Source organism: Nipponia nippon, unplaced genomic scaffold, assembly GCF_047370975.1.
Source record: "Nipponia nippon isolate SJK-2023a ecotype South Korea unplaced genomic scaffold, ASM4737097v1 scaffold_12, whole genome shotgun sequence".
Classification (NCBI taxonomy): domain Eukaryota; kingdom Metazoa; phylum Chordata; class Aves; order Pelecaniformes; family Threskiornithidae; genus Nipponia; species Nipponia nippon.
In genome coordinates, this window is record NW_028262313.1 from 8,312,109 (window position 1) to 8,327,704 (window position 15,596).

Below are 15,596 nucleotides of genomic sequence, written 5' to 3' on the forward strand. Positions count from 1 at the left end.
TAAATTAATTTACCAAAAGAGGAGAAGAAGAAATGTTTTCATGAGGCACACCTGCAAGTGCTGTGGCAGTCCTTCATGTGCTTTCAGACCACTAAGGCAAAGGACGTGCTTCTCAGCAGATTGTGGATCGCGGTGTTAGTTAAAAAAGCCAGTGCTCTCCATTGTCACACTCTTAGCAAAATCCCACAAGAGTGTCACCATTTGGAGAAGGTTTAAATATACTATTAGTACCTGAGCATGCTGCAGATGGACCTCTGAGCCTAGGGTAGACATTACCATGGGACAAATGAACTAAGAGCGAGATGGAAGAACAGGAAGACCAGCCAGGGCCTGGAAAACATCCACAGTCATCGGTTCACCTAAAGGCATGCTGGACGCTAAATGCTGTGTTTCATGGCTATGATCTGTATAAAATGAAAGGTGAGGGATGGGTGGTATAGGGACAAAAAAGGGCTACTAGGGAGAGGAAGCTTTTAGGTCAATGTCCTCTTTTTTTGCTCTTCGTTTATGTGACCCACAGGTTATATGTGTGAAAGTACAGTATGCAGTCCTGTTAAAATCGGTTGAATCAAGTCCTACTTACAGTTTCCTCTATACGTGAGAGTTTTATGACCTCCCAGAAAGAAGGGCATAACATAGGTTATATTTTATGCTGAGTGATAAGAATAAAACCCAATACGGAAGGTGCAAACCACTCTGAGAAACAAGGGCCCACAGCTGTGATGTGGAACACACACGAATGTATATTCAGCATCTAAACTGACAGGATGTCACAACTTTAATTAAAGGAATCTGGTCATCATGATGAAGAATTAGCCTCTTTAGTGCAAAAAGTGTTACCTTTCCATCCACTGAACCTAATACATATACAACTGATAGTAAGTATATCTATGTTGACACTGTTAAATGTTCAGCTGTGTTGCATATATTAGAATAGCAAGCTAGGTTTATTTATAACAAGAAAATGCAGACATTTCAGAGCTTTGCTGAAATTATGGAAGAAGCACTGCTGAATACAGAATTTGGAGGTGGAAAGGATCACTTCTCAGCTACTATTTCATTTCTATCTGCACTGTGGCTGTAGAAAGCTTATATTCCCCTCAGGCATTCTCAGTAGTTGATTTTCAAGCTATTAAAGTGTCATTTAAAATAACCACAGTGTTTTCAGTGTGTCCTTTGACTGCCTGTCCCATTGTCCTGTTTGTTATTTATTAAGTTCTTACAAATACTTGACCAAACTTTTCCTTTCTGCCACTTGATATAATTACTTCTTATCCTAGCTTTCCCCAGCTTGGATTTGACTGTGGAGTATTCATGAGCCAGGAACTACTACTGTATTTACTGACCTGTGACAAGATTTAGGGCAGGACTGGTAGAAAGCTGTTCACCAGCGTCCTTTGTGCGTGTCAAAGAAGGGATCGTGATTTCCTGTTGTGATGTGCTGCAGCTTTCCAGATACCGGGGCACTTGGGAAAGGCGAAGGGGAAGCACAGACCTCTCTGCCAGAGAAATCCCCCTCCCTCCAAAGTCTTACCTGCAAAGGGCTGCGTTATCCCTGTTTGGCAAGAGGTGCTTGTAGCTTTGTTTTGACTCCAGATTGTCACAGTGCTGTAGGTTATGTCTGCCCTCTCTTCAAAGGTGTGACTGCAGCACATCAGCTGTACACAAGCTAGCGTAACTCATGAGTCCTGCTAAGCTAGGGAGGCTGGGATAAAAAAACAAGACTAAACCCCAAATCCAAGTTATAGCTGTAGTATAAGAGTTTCTAGAGTTAGTTCTTGTTTTAACATCAGGTGGTTATTTTTAAGCACATACTTTGCTTTAAGGAAGTGTTCAAATATTAAAGGTAAAATATGTTGAAGTCTTTTGCTGTATTAGTGGCACAGTCCTCACAAATGCTTTCGGAGAATACAGGAGGGCTGTCTGTACAGCACCAGTGTACTGATAGCCCCAGAGCATGCATCATCATTTAAGATTTTTTTTTTTTGACTGAAAAAGAACCAAATCCAGTTTCAAACACCCAGAGCTACCAATGCAAAGACAGAATCGGGCATGCTGCTGGGACCTGAATAGCCCTGTCTGCTATCACATTCTTCTTTACGGACTTAATTCAAGATCACATTATTATTTGCTTTCAAGTAGGTCAAAAATAAGTTCTGGACAATCCTGGGTTTGCTTTTCTTTTTTTTCTCCATGCTTTCCTAGCATGTTTGGTGCTCAAATTACAAGGAAACACAATATACACCCACTTGTCCCTTAGTCGTGGAAATAGTTCAGGATTCCCTTCAAATGAATATGAAAACAGTCCAGTCTTTTAGTGATCGAAGTCTACGTAGTCTATAATATAACTGTCCTGGAACATGAATAACTTGTCAGGAACTGCAGAATAAAATCAAGCTGTGCTTTTAGTGGAAAGAAGCAGTGAATTTAGATAAAAGTAAATATTATAATGATGTTTGCTCACCATTTATTTCAAGGAGGCTGCCTTTATTCAAGACATGCAGGAAACTAATTTCTTGGGGTTTTTTGATACTGATATAGTCCTAAGTGATGAGGAACCTTCTAAAATATATTTGTGTCTCATTTATTGGGTGTTTATGAGACTTTTAGTATTTTAAAGACCATAATCCTCTGTGATACGTATTGGCGAAGTCCTTCTACATTATTTTATATTAGAAACTATCAGAATATTATTATTTACTATTTTGAGTCACTATTATAGCACAAGGCCCACATTCAGTTCCTTTCCTAACGTTGGATGTGCTGCCTTCCCTATTGACCTCAGTGAGGACCACTTGAGGAGTAAGGCATTAATCAGAGGCAGAGACTAAGAGCTGGAGTAGGCAAGAAAACTGAACATTCTGAGGTTTTCTCCATTGCCTCCACCTTGGAATGGAGATAAGGAGCCCCAAAGCCTTGGCGTTCTGCTTCCTTATGTCCGGACTCTAGGAGAGTTTATAGGGCAGTAGGACAGACACAGGACATACAAAAGCAGATCAATTCTGCCTTTTGAGCTGGAGTTTGTGGTTTTGCTCGATACCCTGCCATTCCCCCAGCAAGTGAACGCAGGTCTGTGCTCCTTTGTGGGCTGCAGGTGATCAAGGCTCAGCATTTTCTCTCCTTCCAAGCTGGCAGCTTTGCCATCATCTCACTTTCCTAGCAAAAAAGATACAGTGCAACAAAAAAAGTAAGTTTTTTTTCCCTGAAAAGTGATTTTAACCAACTCTCTTCTCCATTTGACCAGCTTTATCCCCAGAGCATATGCTAATGTTATCATGCAGTGTAATAAAAGTCCCATGAATTCCCTGTATTCTCAGAGAGATTAAATAGCTATTATAATAGACTTTTTCCATCTATTAGTCCATGACTTCTTACCAGACAGACATCAGAGATACTGTAAACTGGGAATAGCTTGACATCTGATGTTAATTATTGAAATACAAGGCATGGCGAGGCAAGAATAACCCCAAAAGATACACAATTAATTTCCTTTTTATCTTGAAAATGACACAAATGACATACCAGTAATTTTTTCTGACCTAAGTTTTAGAAGCGTAAAGATCACAAAAACTTTGTCTTGTCTGTGTTATAGCTTTTACATCTTGACGTTGTATTTATCACAGCAGCAAGTATCTTCATGACGTCTTATCTAAACTAATATAGGCTGTTGGAGGTAGCTATTGTCAGATTGTCATCTTTTGTCTTTCCTGGCTAAGTAATATGCCAAGTGGTGTTATGAGCACCACTGTGTTCAGAGGACATTTCAGGCTGAAGACCAATACTGTTAAAGTTAGTGTCTTACATCAGGTAGAGCACTGGACTGGTATTCAAGGATTTTTATCCCATTCTGGCGTTGGTTTGCTGAATGACCTTGAACATGTTGCTTTGCTTTTCTATGCCTCTGTTTCCCCAGCTGTAAAAGATGGATAATTGCATTTGGATGAATTTGTGAAGTTCTTTGAGGCAGACTGCTTGTGATGTTTCTGAACAAAAGCATCCCAGTAGGAAATTTTAACTAGCACTAGTTCCCATTAAAATATAATGGGTAGTAAACAAACATGTGAGAACTCCATTAGCAGCCATCACAACTCAAACGAAGTGGCTCTTAGCAGCCTGATGTGTGCTCTTGGCTTCTCACGTTATCTTGGGCGTTCTGGATGCTCAATTCATTCTCCAGTGATTCAGCTGAAGTCCTGGCTTGGCAGGTCACATCAGCTCATCCACTGGCTTCACAAATGTAAAACTAGAGTTTAATATTATTTGGGGGACTAGAGCCTCCCAAAGTGGGTACAATATGCCTAGTATATCTGTTCTCACATGCTGCATACAGCATTTGATGCACTCTGCCAATACAGAAGTTTCAAACTTCACAAGCTCATTAAAAGTTGATTAATCCTCCATGTAAAATTGCTGCATAATTCCCTTGTAGAAGAATTATGATTATAGCCTCAAATGCATTCGGGATGGCGATTGCAGATGGGCAGTAGATGGAGTAAGTGGGTAAAGTTAAGTAATAGGTAATGAACAAAAAAATTAGGCATCCTTATTGTTACAGTGGTTATAATTGGAAGCTGCACAATTTTATGTGGAATTGTACAGTGGATTGGAGCAAATAAAGCTCGGAAAGATCATAACCTTTCTGTCTTTCCTTGCTGATTTTAGATTTGATCTACAAAATAGAGCTTGCTGGAGGACTGGGAGCCATCCTTCTTCTGCTTATTTTGCTTGTGACCATCTATAAGTGCTACAACATAGAGTTAATGCTGTTCTACAGACAGAACTTTGGAGGAGACGAAGCAGCTGATGGTAAGCAGTTGCTCAGGAAACTCAATATATGCAATGGAAATATTTGAGAGACCCAAAGCGATGAAAATTCTAGATTGAAATGAATCCCAAAAGATACCTGCTGCCAGTTTAAGTTCAAACTGCTAAGCACCCAACAATGTAAAGCCCCAAGACTTTCTCCCAAAGCCCCCTGAAATCAATGAGTCTTTTCACTGAAATGTCACTGGGCCATGCCAAAAGCAAATGGGAGTCAGAAGAATTGTTCATGAGTCTGTTACAGAGGCTTAAATGCCGTTTGTGAACTGATTCCTCAGGAGAACTCTTCACATTCACGTGTCCCAGTGCTACATATGCGCAGGATTGCTTCTCCTGAGATCCATACTGTATGTGGACAGCCCTTTCACCAAGTATTTTTCATTAAACATTTGCACTGAATTGTCTTCAGGCTTCCAAATAAATCCAGTAACTAGTTAAAGGGGATTGTTATTGAGGCTAACTAGTTACCTCGGTTAATTGGGAGACTGTAAACAACTCAATGGAAATGTACAGCTTGCCTGGAGAGTATGTTTAGGAATAAATTAGACTGTTTTTCAGTGTTCTTCCCCAGCTCACTAGCATGTATTCTGTGTGGTGCCTAAAGCTAAACATGTATTTTTAAATTGAAGCTTTAATTCTCCTGAATATAGAACATTCCTGCTCCTATGAAGCTGGAGTAAGCCCTGGTAAACTAAATCCAAGTGCTTTAAATCCTATTATTATATTCTTAACACTTCTATTATAGCGTAATTAGTATGCGTACAACTAGTATCTGCTAAAGATCTGAAGTGCAGTATTCAAGTGCAGGTACTTTTCATAGCCCACTGCAACACTTATGAGTCACGTAGGCAGTCTGGAATGGGATATCTAGAAACAATAATGTATTTGAAAAAAGAGCAGGGAACACATTTCCCCTATTGTGCCAAAACAATGTGCAGTTGCACAGACCTGTTACTTTCTGCAGTTAGCATTACTGTTATCAAAATAATAAGTGTTTCTGTTTAATACTGGGTGTGAAAGATATGGTGTGAAAATGTTTCGCTACAATGAAATCCGTAGAAGTTTTGGAGAATGGGTGGAATGACATCCAGGGGATTTTAGAATGGGGAATGATAAATAGCAGAAATAGAGGTCAGGAAACTTTCTTTGTCCACCTTCATGTGTGAGTGGGAAAACCTAAAATCATGCTTTTTTCATACTATACAATACTGCGCAATATTTATACTGATACCTAGGAGAAAGTGAAGGCTGAGATGATGTGCTTTTGGAAGTAATTTACCTCTAACACCTTGGGCTTATACCAACAAAACATCCCTGGTTCACACCAACAAAAAGTGACCCAAAGTGGTAACTTCCTCCAGATTGCTTGGATTCATTTATCTTGTGTTTTCAGTGTGAAGCTGCTGCATTTTTATTCATGTCACTTCCTTGGTTCAATCACTTTTTAATTTATGAAACAATATTATTTTCTAGTTGTTTAGAGGAAGCCCCATGAGTACATAGGGGATTTTGTGTGCATGTTAAACAACCTTTTATTTTTCCAGTGCATGGTTTTAGAACTATTGCAGCTTTGTGTCTCATTCTGGTCCTGCAGAATGAAAGATGGAGGCAGAACGTTATATAGAAGTATATACGGGGGTGTTTCTTTCTACTCATGGAGGCTATAGTGGGAACATACAGAGCTCCCACGAGCAGTTGCGGGGTCATTTTCCATTTAGACATGTGTTTCTTTAAAACAGAAGATTTGGAACTCAACAGATTTGCTTTATTCCTATTTCTAAAAATATCCTATGTAAGCAATGTTGGATGCATTCACTTCCTGTGTTGTGCGTAGCATTGTTTTTAGAGAAAATGGCACTGAGGATTAAGGGAAGCCATTTAGAAAATGGCTCCAAACGGTGCTGCATCCAAAGCACACAGAGCAAGCAGCGGGCCAGCATAGATAGGTCCTTCTGCTATGTCCCATGTATGTGAAGCTTGTGAAGAGCGAGTCGAGACCATAGAGATGTAACACAAGCGTACGGACTCGCAGGAGCCTGAGGGAACTGGTTCTGTCTATGTCTTGCTTACTCGTACTGCGAACGGAGGTGACTGGAGAGGGCAGTTGTACCCATGCAGCTGGAAGGGGCAGGAAGCTCGGGGACTGCTTGCACACAATCTGTGCGTGGCTTTCACGCTGCTTTATAACCAGGCGTGTCGGTGCTCTGGGGTTGGCTTTGCTGCCTTTGCAGAGCTCTCAAATGTTTGCAGGGATGTTTGCCTCCTGGATCACTTGGTGGCTGGCTTCTCTTAAAAGGTTTTGGCAGGCTTTGTTATGGACAGGGTGGCAGGTTTTGGACAGGCCTCCAAAGCTTACGGGCCTTTATTTCTTTGCTGTTTGTTCTTCTGTCATTTTTCCATCAGCAACTACTATTTTTGTATGCTGTTGATTTCAGAGAAATATCAGCAAGCCACGTGGACATCCTCCCATACAGCTATGGTGACACTAGGCAAATTGCCTTTTACAAATGTATAATTATTCACATGCTTTGTCTGTAGCTCTGACCCTCATGGGTCTGGTTTTGTGTCAAGAGTTATGAGAAAGTAACCATCATTTCAAGGTCATCAGGAAATGTATTGTATTATGATTAGCTATTTTTTCTTTTTATCAGAATATATTGGTGATTTCTAACTGCTTTAATTATCTTTCATGTGCGCTGTTCTTTACAGATAATTGATACTCAGCAGTCCTCCATTCATGCAGTTTTGTGCTCACAACATTAACTATTTGATTTTTCATTTTCTGTAAATAATGGCAACTGTGCTCTTCCCTGGAGACTGAATTGCTGAAGGTTGACTTTTTCAATATACTGTTTTCCATTACTGCAGAGGAATAGCAAAGAGAAATGACACTAAGACAGTCTGATCCCAGCATGGATCCCAAGCTCGATAGTGGTGCCACTTCTGTTCCTGGCACAGTCGCCAGCTCTTAGCTCTGTGTTTCAAATGCAGAGAGCTGGAGACAAGCCCCAGTGCTGCGCAGGAGGAGGTGTGTTGCCCTTTCTAGCCAAACCACTGTGTTGCAGCCCTCGTGGCATCGCATGGGTCCCCTCTGCCACCCACTGCCTGCCTCCACCTTTTGATGAGGCTTTGCCTCCAGCCCTGAGCTGCAGGCAGAACAGAGGGGCAAGTCTCCCCTGCGCCCCATTTGCTCTTGGAGTTATTTCTCTCTCTCATACTGTGAGCCCCAAGTATTTAAAATGTCCTGGATTGAATGGCCTCTATGATATTGGTTTTGAAAACTACAAGATTTTCTGAAAAAAATGCTTTGGACTATTTGTATTTGTCATTGTCTTCTGCCTAATCGGTATTCATTTGAGTTAAGTTATGTATTTTCTCACAATTACTTGTGCAAGGAAGTTTTCCTTGCTCAAAACTTTCCAAACTTTCCAGGCTCAAAAACTTTTCCAAGCTCAAAACTTTCACATAATCATAGCACTCTTGAGGCATAGGAGTTGAAAGATTTCCAATAGCAATATGTAAAGGATTAAATTTAAAAGTTCCAGTGTTAGTATTTGTATCAAAGTTTTGCCCACAACCTTTTCAGATGTGAAATGTGTACACTGACCACATGAAGCAGAGTTACTAACTAGCTCAGCATGCAGAAGAAAACTGAAAGGATATCCTTTGTCTGGATCTGAAAAATTTCTCTGTGGAAGCCAGATTATATGTTCCTGTGAAAAGTCCTAATTTTGTTGGGAAATGCTTGATCATTTTGAGGAATAATATGAGTTCATAGTACTTTGCTGTAGTCTTTATAGTGCTCTTGCAAACAGCAAGCTGAACATGACTTTGTTTTCTTATAGACAATAAGGAATATGATGCGTATCTTTCATATACCAAAGTGGATCCTGATGCGTTAGATTGTGATAATAATGAAGAGGAGCAGTTTGCACTTGAAATTCTGCCGGATGTTCTAGAAAAGCACTATGGATATAAGCTCTTCATTCCAGATAGGGACCTGATCCCTAGTGGAAGTAAGTATTTCTGACCTTTCAGTTTTAATTCTCTCTGATGTGTCATGAAGGCCTGGACTGTGCGATAAATACTAGATATGGGAAACCTCTCGTTGTGAAGTGGTTGTGAGGACTGGAGAAGTTTCCTCAGTCCTGTAAATTTGAGCTTTAGGTTAGAGCTTGTTCCTTCACCACTGAAATCAGAGGGACCTGCCACTGATTTCAGTGGAGGCAGGAGCCGAACCTTCCCACAGGGAAGGCTGCAGCGCTGGAAGCAATACTGTAGTCCAGAATCTCTACATCAGACACAGGTAGCTAAGCAGGAAACTTCCAAAAAAGATTTTGTAGTCTCTGTTTTATCATTGAAAATGGGATTATTGTTTTTTTCCAGTAATTATTTGTTTGTCTACAGCAGCTTTACAAGTCATCTTTCCCGTTGTCTTTTGTTTTTTTTTCCCAACTGAAGTCTCATAAATAGCTACAATAGTTTCCCAGTTAATGGTGTAGATGCAATTTTTTCATTAGAGTTTTGACCAAATGTTGCATTTCTGAGCAGTGTTGATATTGTGTAAGTAATTGGTATTGTGTAAGTAATGCTAATTCTTCAGAGGACTATGTACAGCCCAGTGATCTGATACTGTTTTCCATGCTGATGGTGAAATACAGTTGTCCATTTCCAATCAGTTTTGCTGCCATGTCTGAAGATTCAGCAGCACCTTTGGATGACTGTACCAACAGTTAATGCCTTCCTAGTTGTAGTTATGGCATCTTTTCTTCCAGGGCAAGTCAAAAAAGACCATGAATCATATTCATCATGTTGATGAATTTTGAATGCACAGTGTGTTTGCTTTAATATCACATTTATTTGAAATGCTACCCTTGTGAAAAATAAGCTTTTTTTTTTTTTACGAATTCTGTCTGTAAATCACTTCCATGAAAAACATTAGAAAAGGGTATGAACTTATGTCTGTATATGCTACTGTATAGGAAATATGAACAAGAAAACAAAGCAATGGCTGTGCTAGAGCAGATTGTCCCCAACCATGAAACAGCTAGAACACGGCTGCATTAGCAGCCTGCCTGCCAAAAGACTTGAAACTGCTGCCTTGCTGCTGCCAAACTCCAGTGCCTGCCCCAGAAGTTGGAGCCTACTTCTTCTCTGACATTTGAGGGAGCTGGGAAGAGAGCTCTGACTCCTGTACCACTGGGAAAGAGGAGTCGGAGCCGAGTCAGAGATCATACAAAGTCCCATGTGGTGGCTTGGAATTATCATGTGCATTTGCAGCTCCTAGGTTAGAGCTTCCCCTGTTCCTTTTGCCCTGCCCCTGCAAGGTGGGAGTTTTACTCCGTTAGTGACATATTCCAGAAAGGAGACTTGGCTTGTAGCCTCCTTATTTCTGACAGCACAAGGAAGTAGTACTGTATTTTTAGATATTATTAAGAGAAAATACATCTTTTTATGTTAAAAATCACAGAACTGTTGTAAATAGTTGTTTCATATCCAACAATATAGCAGTTATACATAGCAATTATACAAGTGAATGAGAGAGTTTAAAGCTAGCCCTTCAATGATAACTATACTGAAGCACAGATTAATCTGAAATTATATTCTTCTTTCCAGTTGCTATACCAGCCAGCATGGTATATTATTTTTGTCTATTTTTGTCAGTCAGACACTCAGCAAATACTTGTCATCGCTTTGGGTATTCATTAAACCTCTTCTGAAAATGTAGGGTACCTGAAAACGTCAGTTCTCATTTATGAACATTCACAGATTTAATACCTCTTTTTTCCTCTAAAACTCACTTCTTCAGTATTATGAAAGGGCCTGATTCTAACACATGGAGCTTCAAGAACGCTTAATCAGACATAATGACAATGCAGAATAAAATGTAGGACTGAAATGAGTGTGATTTGCATGCTTTAGCTTTGAAAAAGATATGGGGGAAGGCACTTTATTTTGAGGGGGCAAGAGGGAGGGAGAGGTGATGGGGAAGGCGGGAAGACTCAGACTCCTGTATTTGTAAGCTCTCCGTGTGCGCCGGAGAAGTGGAACGTGGCTGTGTTCTGCCTAATGCTCACCAGTCTTACAAGGACTTGCAGTGCTTATTGAAGAGAGCAGGCAGTGCGATGTGGTATGGACCCGCTAGAAACTTCAGAGGTAAACATAACATATTTTAGAGTGACTGTCTCAAAAAGTGGCAGATATAACAAAATATATAGCTCTTCAGGGTAGATTTCAATAGAAAAATGGGGGTTTGATCACAGTTATCTTTTTTTATTTTAGGAAATCTCTTCTCACATGTACTGCATTTCCTCATCTGTTGGTGTAAATGACTTTCAGTGTAATGTAATGCTTTCCCACTCTCCATTCTGATGTGTTTCCTTCTGTATCTTGTGTATTTAAATGTGTGCCATTCCACTAGCACGGCAAATAAGGTGTGTTTTGTAAGGCTGGTTGTTTCATATAATCTCTGCAATTTGAAGGCGCTGCCACAGGAGGGTGTGCATTATTGCACTTGCTTCCTGGCAGGAAGCAATACATACAGCTGCTACTTGGATTTGAGAGCAAGCGAAAAATAGATTTGTTAAATACTATTTCGTTAACTTTCCTGCACACTTCTCTGAACAAACTAAAAAGCTGACTTCAGAAAAATTCAGGGACAAGTTTGATTATGTTTTTGTCCAGCTGGTTCATCTCTAACCTCTAGGGAAAAGCTATGATAGGCTTTGCGTGTCCCTGTGCAGCCGAGGGAGAGATTACGGCCAGATGTGCCTTAGCTGGGATGCGCGCACCCAGCAGCGAGCTCCTTCGCACTGCATATCCGAGCTCTGCGTTTCGGCTCTGCGCTGAGGACCGTCTGTTTCAGGGATGCCCATGGAGCGACTGGCGCTGTCCCTAGGAGGACAGAGGTGATGGCTGTGGGGACTGAGGCCACCTCTTCACCATTGGGAAGCAGATCCCTGGCATCCAGAGTTCAGGTCAGATGGGGCTGAGTCATGTTTTGCAGTAGATGTGCTTTTCTGTGCCCTGCCAGGATGCAGTGTTATCCCAGTGGAGCCTTTTGTCCTAGTGGGAGAACCACTGCGAAGGATGCCAAGGGCCTCAGTGATGCCTGCCTCGTGGTGGCCCGCAAGGACCTTTGCGGTGACTCTTGGTGCTGCCTGAGAGCAGCACAGATGGACCCGGCTCCCCGAACTGGCGAGGTGGAAACAGGGCTCAAGCAGTCACTGCTTCTCTGCTCTTGCTGATGCAGAAGCCCACGTGGCCATGCAGGCTGGAAGATGAGAGGGAGGACACGACAGGGAGACATGACATGCAGCGTGCTGTGTAAGCAGCAAGACCAAGTTTGTAACCCAGGATTTGAGTTGCATGTTATAGGAAGTGCTATAGCAGCTGTTCTTCCTTAAAGAATATTCTTTGGTCTTAACAGAGGGAGTGTTCTTCCTTCTGTCAAAGCTGACAGCACATATACCTTTCTGCCTAGGTAACTAAGGCATAATTGAACGTGTTAACCGGTATAAGGAGACGGTGAGCCCTAAGATACAGTTGCAGTTGTTACTAAAGTTTCTTAGCGGTTATCGTTTTTTCCACCCTATTAGTTTTCAGGGCTTTTTAAATAAACCCTTTCCCACAGCAAGCAGACTCTCAAGCCCTGTGAGCTTTTTAATTCAGTGTTAGGAGACCTGACGAGACTGAGTAGCTGGGGGGGGGGGGGATAGGAATAGTTATGTTTTTACCTGAGCCATTGTCTGTCTTGCTAAGGATGATGTGTCTACAGAGAGAAAGATCTATTTGCACTTGACTTTTCTAAAAGTGGGACTATGTGAGAGGAAGGTATTTTTCTCACAGGGTTTCTGCAAATTATTTTAAACCCTGAAAGTGAAGAGGTCAAAACTGTCAAGTTGGATTTTTAATACCAGCAATACAAATCTATTAAAGCATCATCTAGCTGCTCTCTAAGCATATGTGCATTTGATCTTGACAGGATTGAAAAAACACCAGCAATTCACTCCAGCTCAGCCCAGGGTATAGAGATCAGGCACTGAAAAGAACAATGGTGGTAGAATAAAAATCTTTGCTTTTACCTGAAAAACGAGAAGTTGTCAGCACAACAGGAGAGCACCTAAGGCATGTGATAAAAAGCACCCAACAGTCAATATTGCAGTTCTGGCACTTTGTAGTTTTGTCTGCCCATCTGTGTGGTTTTTGCCTGGTGAATTGCAGCTTCCTGGGCTCCTGGATGAAGAAAACCCAGTTGGACTGAGTGCCTGGGGTTTCCAAGGAGACTTCATCAGGTATGGGACACCATTTATGTGGAATGGGAATAGAGGACTCGGCTCCACAAACTACTTTCAGAAGTCCCTGGCTGTCTACTGTATATGAATCTTACACTTAATGCCAGGCATGGGCAGGAGTAGCAGGGATACACAGGAATAACAGTTGAAAGTGGAAGAAATATGAACAAAAGTCAGAAAGGCTGGCTACCCTGTCACAGTCCACTGAAGGCCACCAAAGTGGTCAGGGAGCTGGAGCACACAGTACAAGAGGAGACCCCAAAAGAACTGAGTTTCTTGAAGAAAAGGCTTAGAAAGCCAAAGCCAAGGAGGAATCTTATTGTTTTCCTGTGGAAAGCACAAAGATGGAGAGAGACTCTTCTCAGAGGTGCACAGTTGTTGAACAACAGACCACAGGTACAAGTTGCAACACTGAAAATTCCATTTAAACATTTGAAAAATTTTCCTCACCATGAGGGTGGTCAGACACTGGAAAAGAACCCAGAGACACTGAGAAGAAACTTCCAACCTTGGAGGTCTTCAAAACTGTACTGGACAAGGCCCTGAGCAATCTTAGCGGGTCCTGCTTTGGGCAGGGTATTGACCTGGAGACCTCCAGAGCCCCCTTCTAACCTGTATGAGTCTATGAAGCTTTGATTCTAAATATCCACAATTTTGATTCCAACATCTATCGCCAAAACAATTTCACCAAAATCACCCACTTAAGGCACTTCAGTCTGCAAGGAGACATCCCCAGAGCCACCATCTTTTCCTTCTCCTTAATCCCTCCTTCCTTTGCCATGTTGAATACAGAAAGTCTGACAGTGGCTAAGTGAGTGGTGTGCAGAGAGGGCAGTGTGTCATGCTGATCTGCGTTATTTGTTTCTTTATGTTGAACTCATCAACCGTCCCTTAGCTTAGACTGGGATTGGGCCCTCTCTGAGGAGGGGCCATCACTCCACTCTGTGTGTCAGCAGTTCCAACTGCATTGCTGTTCTGGTCTGAGCTAACAGAAGCAATAGATATTTAATAAATAGGAAAAGCAAGATGTGCCATCATTTTTGTTATAATAAAGTAATCAGAGTTAGGGTTTGGGAACTATTCAGTTAGGAAACCAGGACTGAACTGTTCTTCTATAAATAATGTCCTCAAGTGATAGTCACGTTGCCAAATGCAGAAAGGCTGGGTATTTTCAGAATGCCAGGAACCAGCCAGTATGGGGTTGATGGTAGATAGTCCTTGGTTCTTGCGGTACTGCAGACCATGCTTCCCAAAGATATCCGTAGGGCTTTATGTGATTTCTCATGTTCTTTCCCTCTCCCTCAAATGCTTCTGCAAATCATCTGAATCTGGTTAGTCAGTCGTTTCTTTGTGTAAGCAGCTCTGTGTCCGTGGTGTTCATTAATTTCCTTGCTCTTAGTCTGCTTGCATATTAGGTTGTCTGGGTTTCCTTCCAGCCTGTGGTTTTAGTGTAGCTCATTCAAGATTCAATATGCAGTTATACATGATTTAACTGCAAATGGGATGCATGTCTTGGACTTTTCTTCAGTGCTTCAAACTACAGTTCAGCATCATTACATGTTGACAGTGTTTGGTGAGCACGTATTTGCTGTCAGGTGATCTGTCTTCATTACTAAAGGGCAACCATGCAAAAACTATGTTTGTTTATGGGTCTAAAAGTTCTTGCTGTCCGTGCCTCCGTGCGCATTGCATTGGACATGGTGCAAGTAAGTTACCAATAGAGCTACTCATAATTCTCATTTTTTTGACCTATGGGAAATGCTACCATTTTGAAAACGGTTTTTGTGCCATATTGCAAAATGGTGTTTCAAGGGGGAAAAAAGGGTCAAAATCTAAAATGTTCTTTTCAATAAAATCAAGTGGGTTAATTCTAATGCTGACATTTTATTTTTACATTCTAGTTTATGATAAAATACAGTCTTTGGGAATTAAAAACAAATAATTCCATACTGATTTTGTCAAGATGATTTTTTTTCTCCCCTCACAATGAAATGTCGTTGAAGTTGACACCTCCTGCAGCAAAAGTGAAGTTTCAGCAAAATTATATTTATCTGAAGGAAATATGTTGGTCTGGAATCTTACAGTTGATCCTAGTTGGTGATGTCATTCCTGAAATCCCTGCTCAGTTTTTTTCTTGAAAGTGAAACAGAGCCATTGCCTGACAATTACTTCTTAGCTCACCAGAACGGTGAAAACAACCCTTTCTCCATCCTACATTGCCATGGAGATTACTTGGATTTAATACCTTCTAATGGACTGAACACCTAAGACAGACAACTCAACCTGCGGCATTTTGAGGAGTCTCAAATTCTGAAGTGAAAGGAGGAGGGTGGGTGATTCGGCAACTCACAGGTTTATGCAGTCAGTCTGGTACCACTGGAAAAAATAAAGCTTGAATTTCCACAGGCAGGAATCTGTCCCCCCAGGCTTTTCCTCGCAGAAATGTTTACGTTGTGCACGTTGGACATACTGTAAAGTGCA

At 41.3% G+C, this 15,596-nt stretch overlaps 1 protein-coding gene across 5 annotated transcripts in view; it reads left to right on the forward strand.

The window, feature by feature from the left end:
• The window catches only part of IL1RAPL2 (interleukin 1 receptor accessory protein like 2), a 393,690-nt gene that overhangs the window by 371,945 nt on the left and 6,149 nt on the right, over window positions 1-15,596 (forward strand). For all 5 annotated transcript variants that reach the window (XM_087749101.1, XM_087749103.1, XM_087749102.1 and 2 more), the window contains 2 exons: window positions 4,663-4,806; window positions 8,667-8,837. In XM_087749101.1, the coding sequence (XP_087605227.1) occupies window positions 4,663-4,806; window positions 8,667-8,837 (315 nt within the window). The remainder of the gene's footprint in view (window positions 1-4,662; window positions 4,807-8,666; window positions 8,838-15,596) is intronic.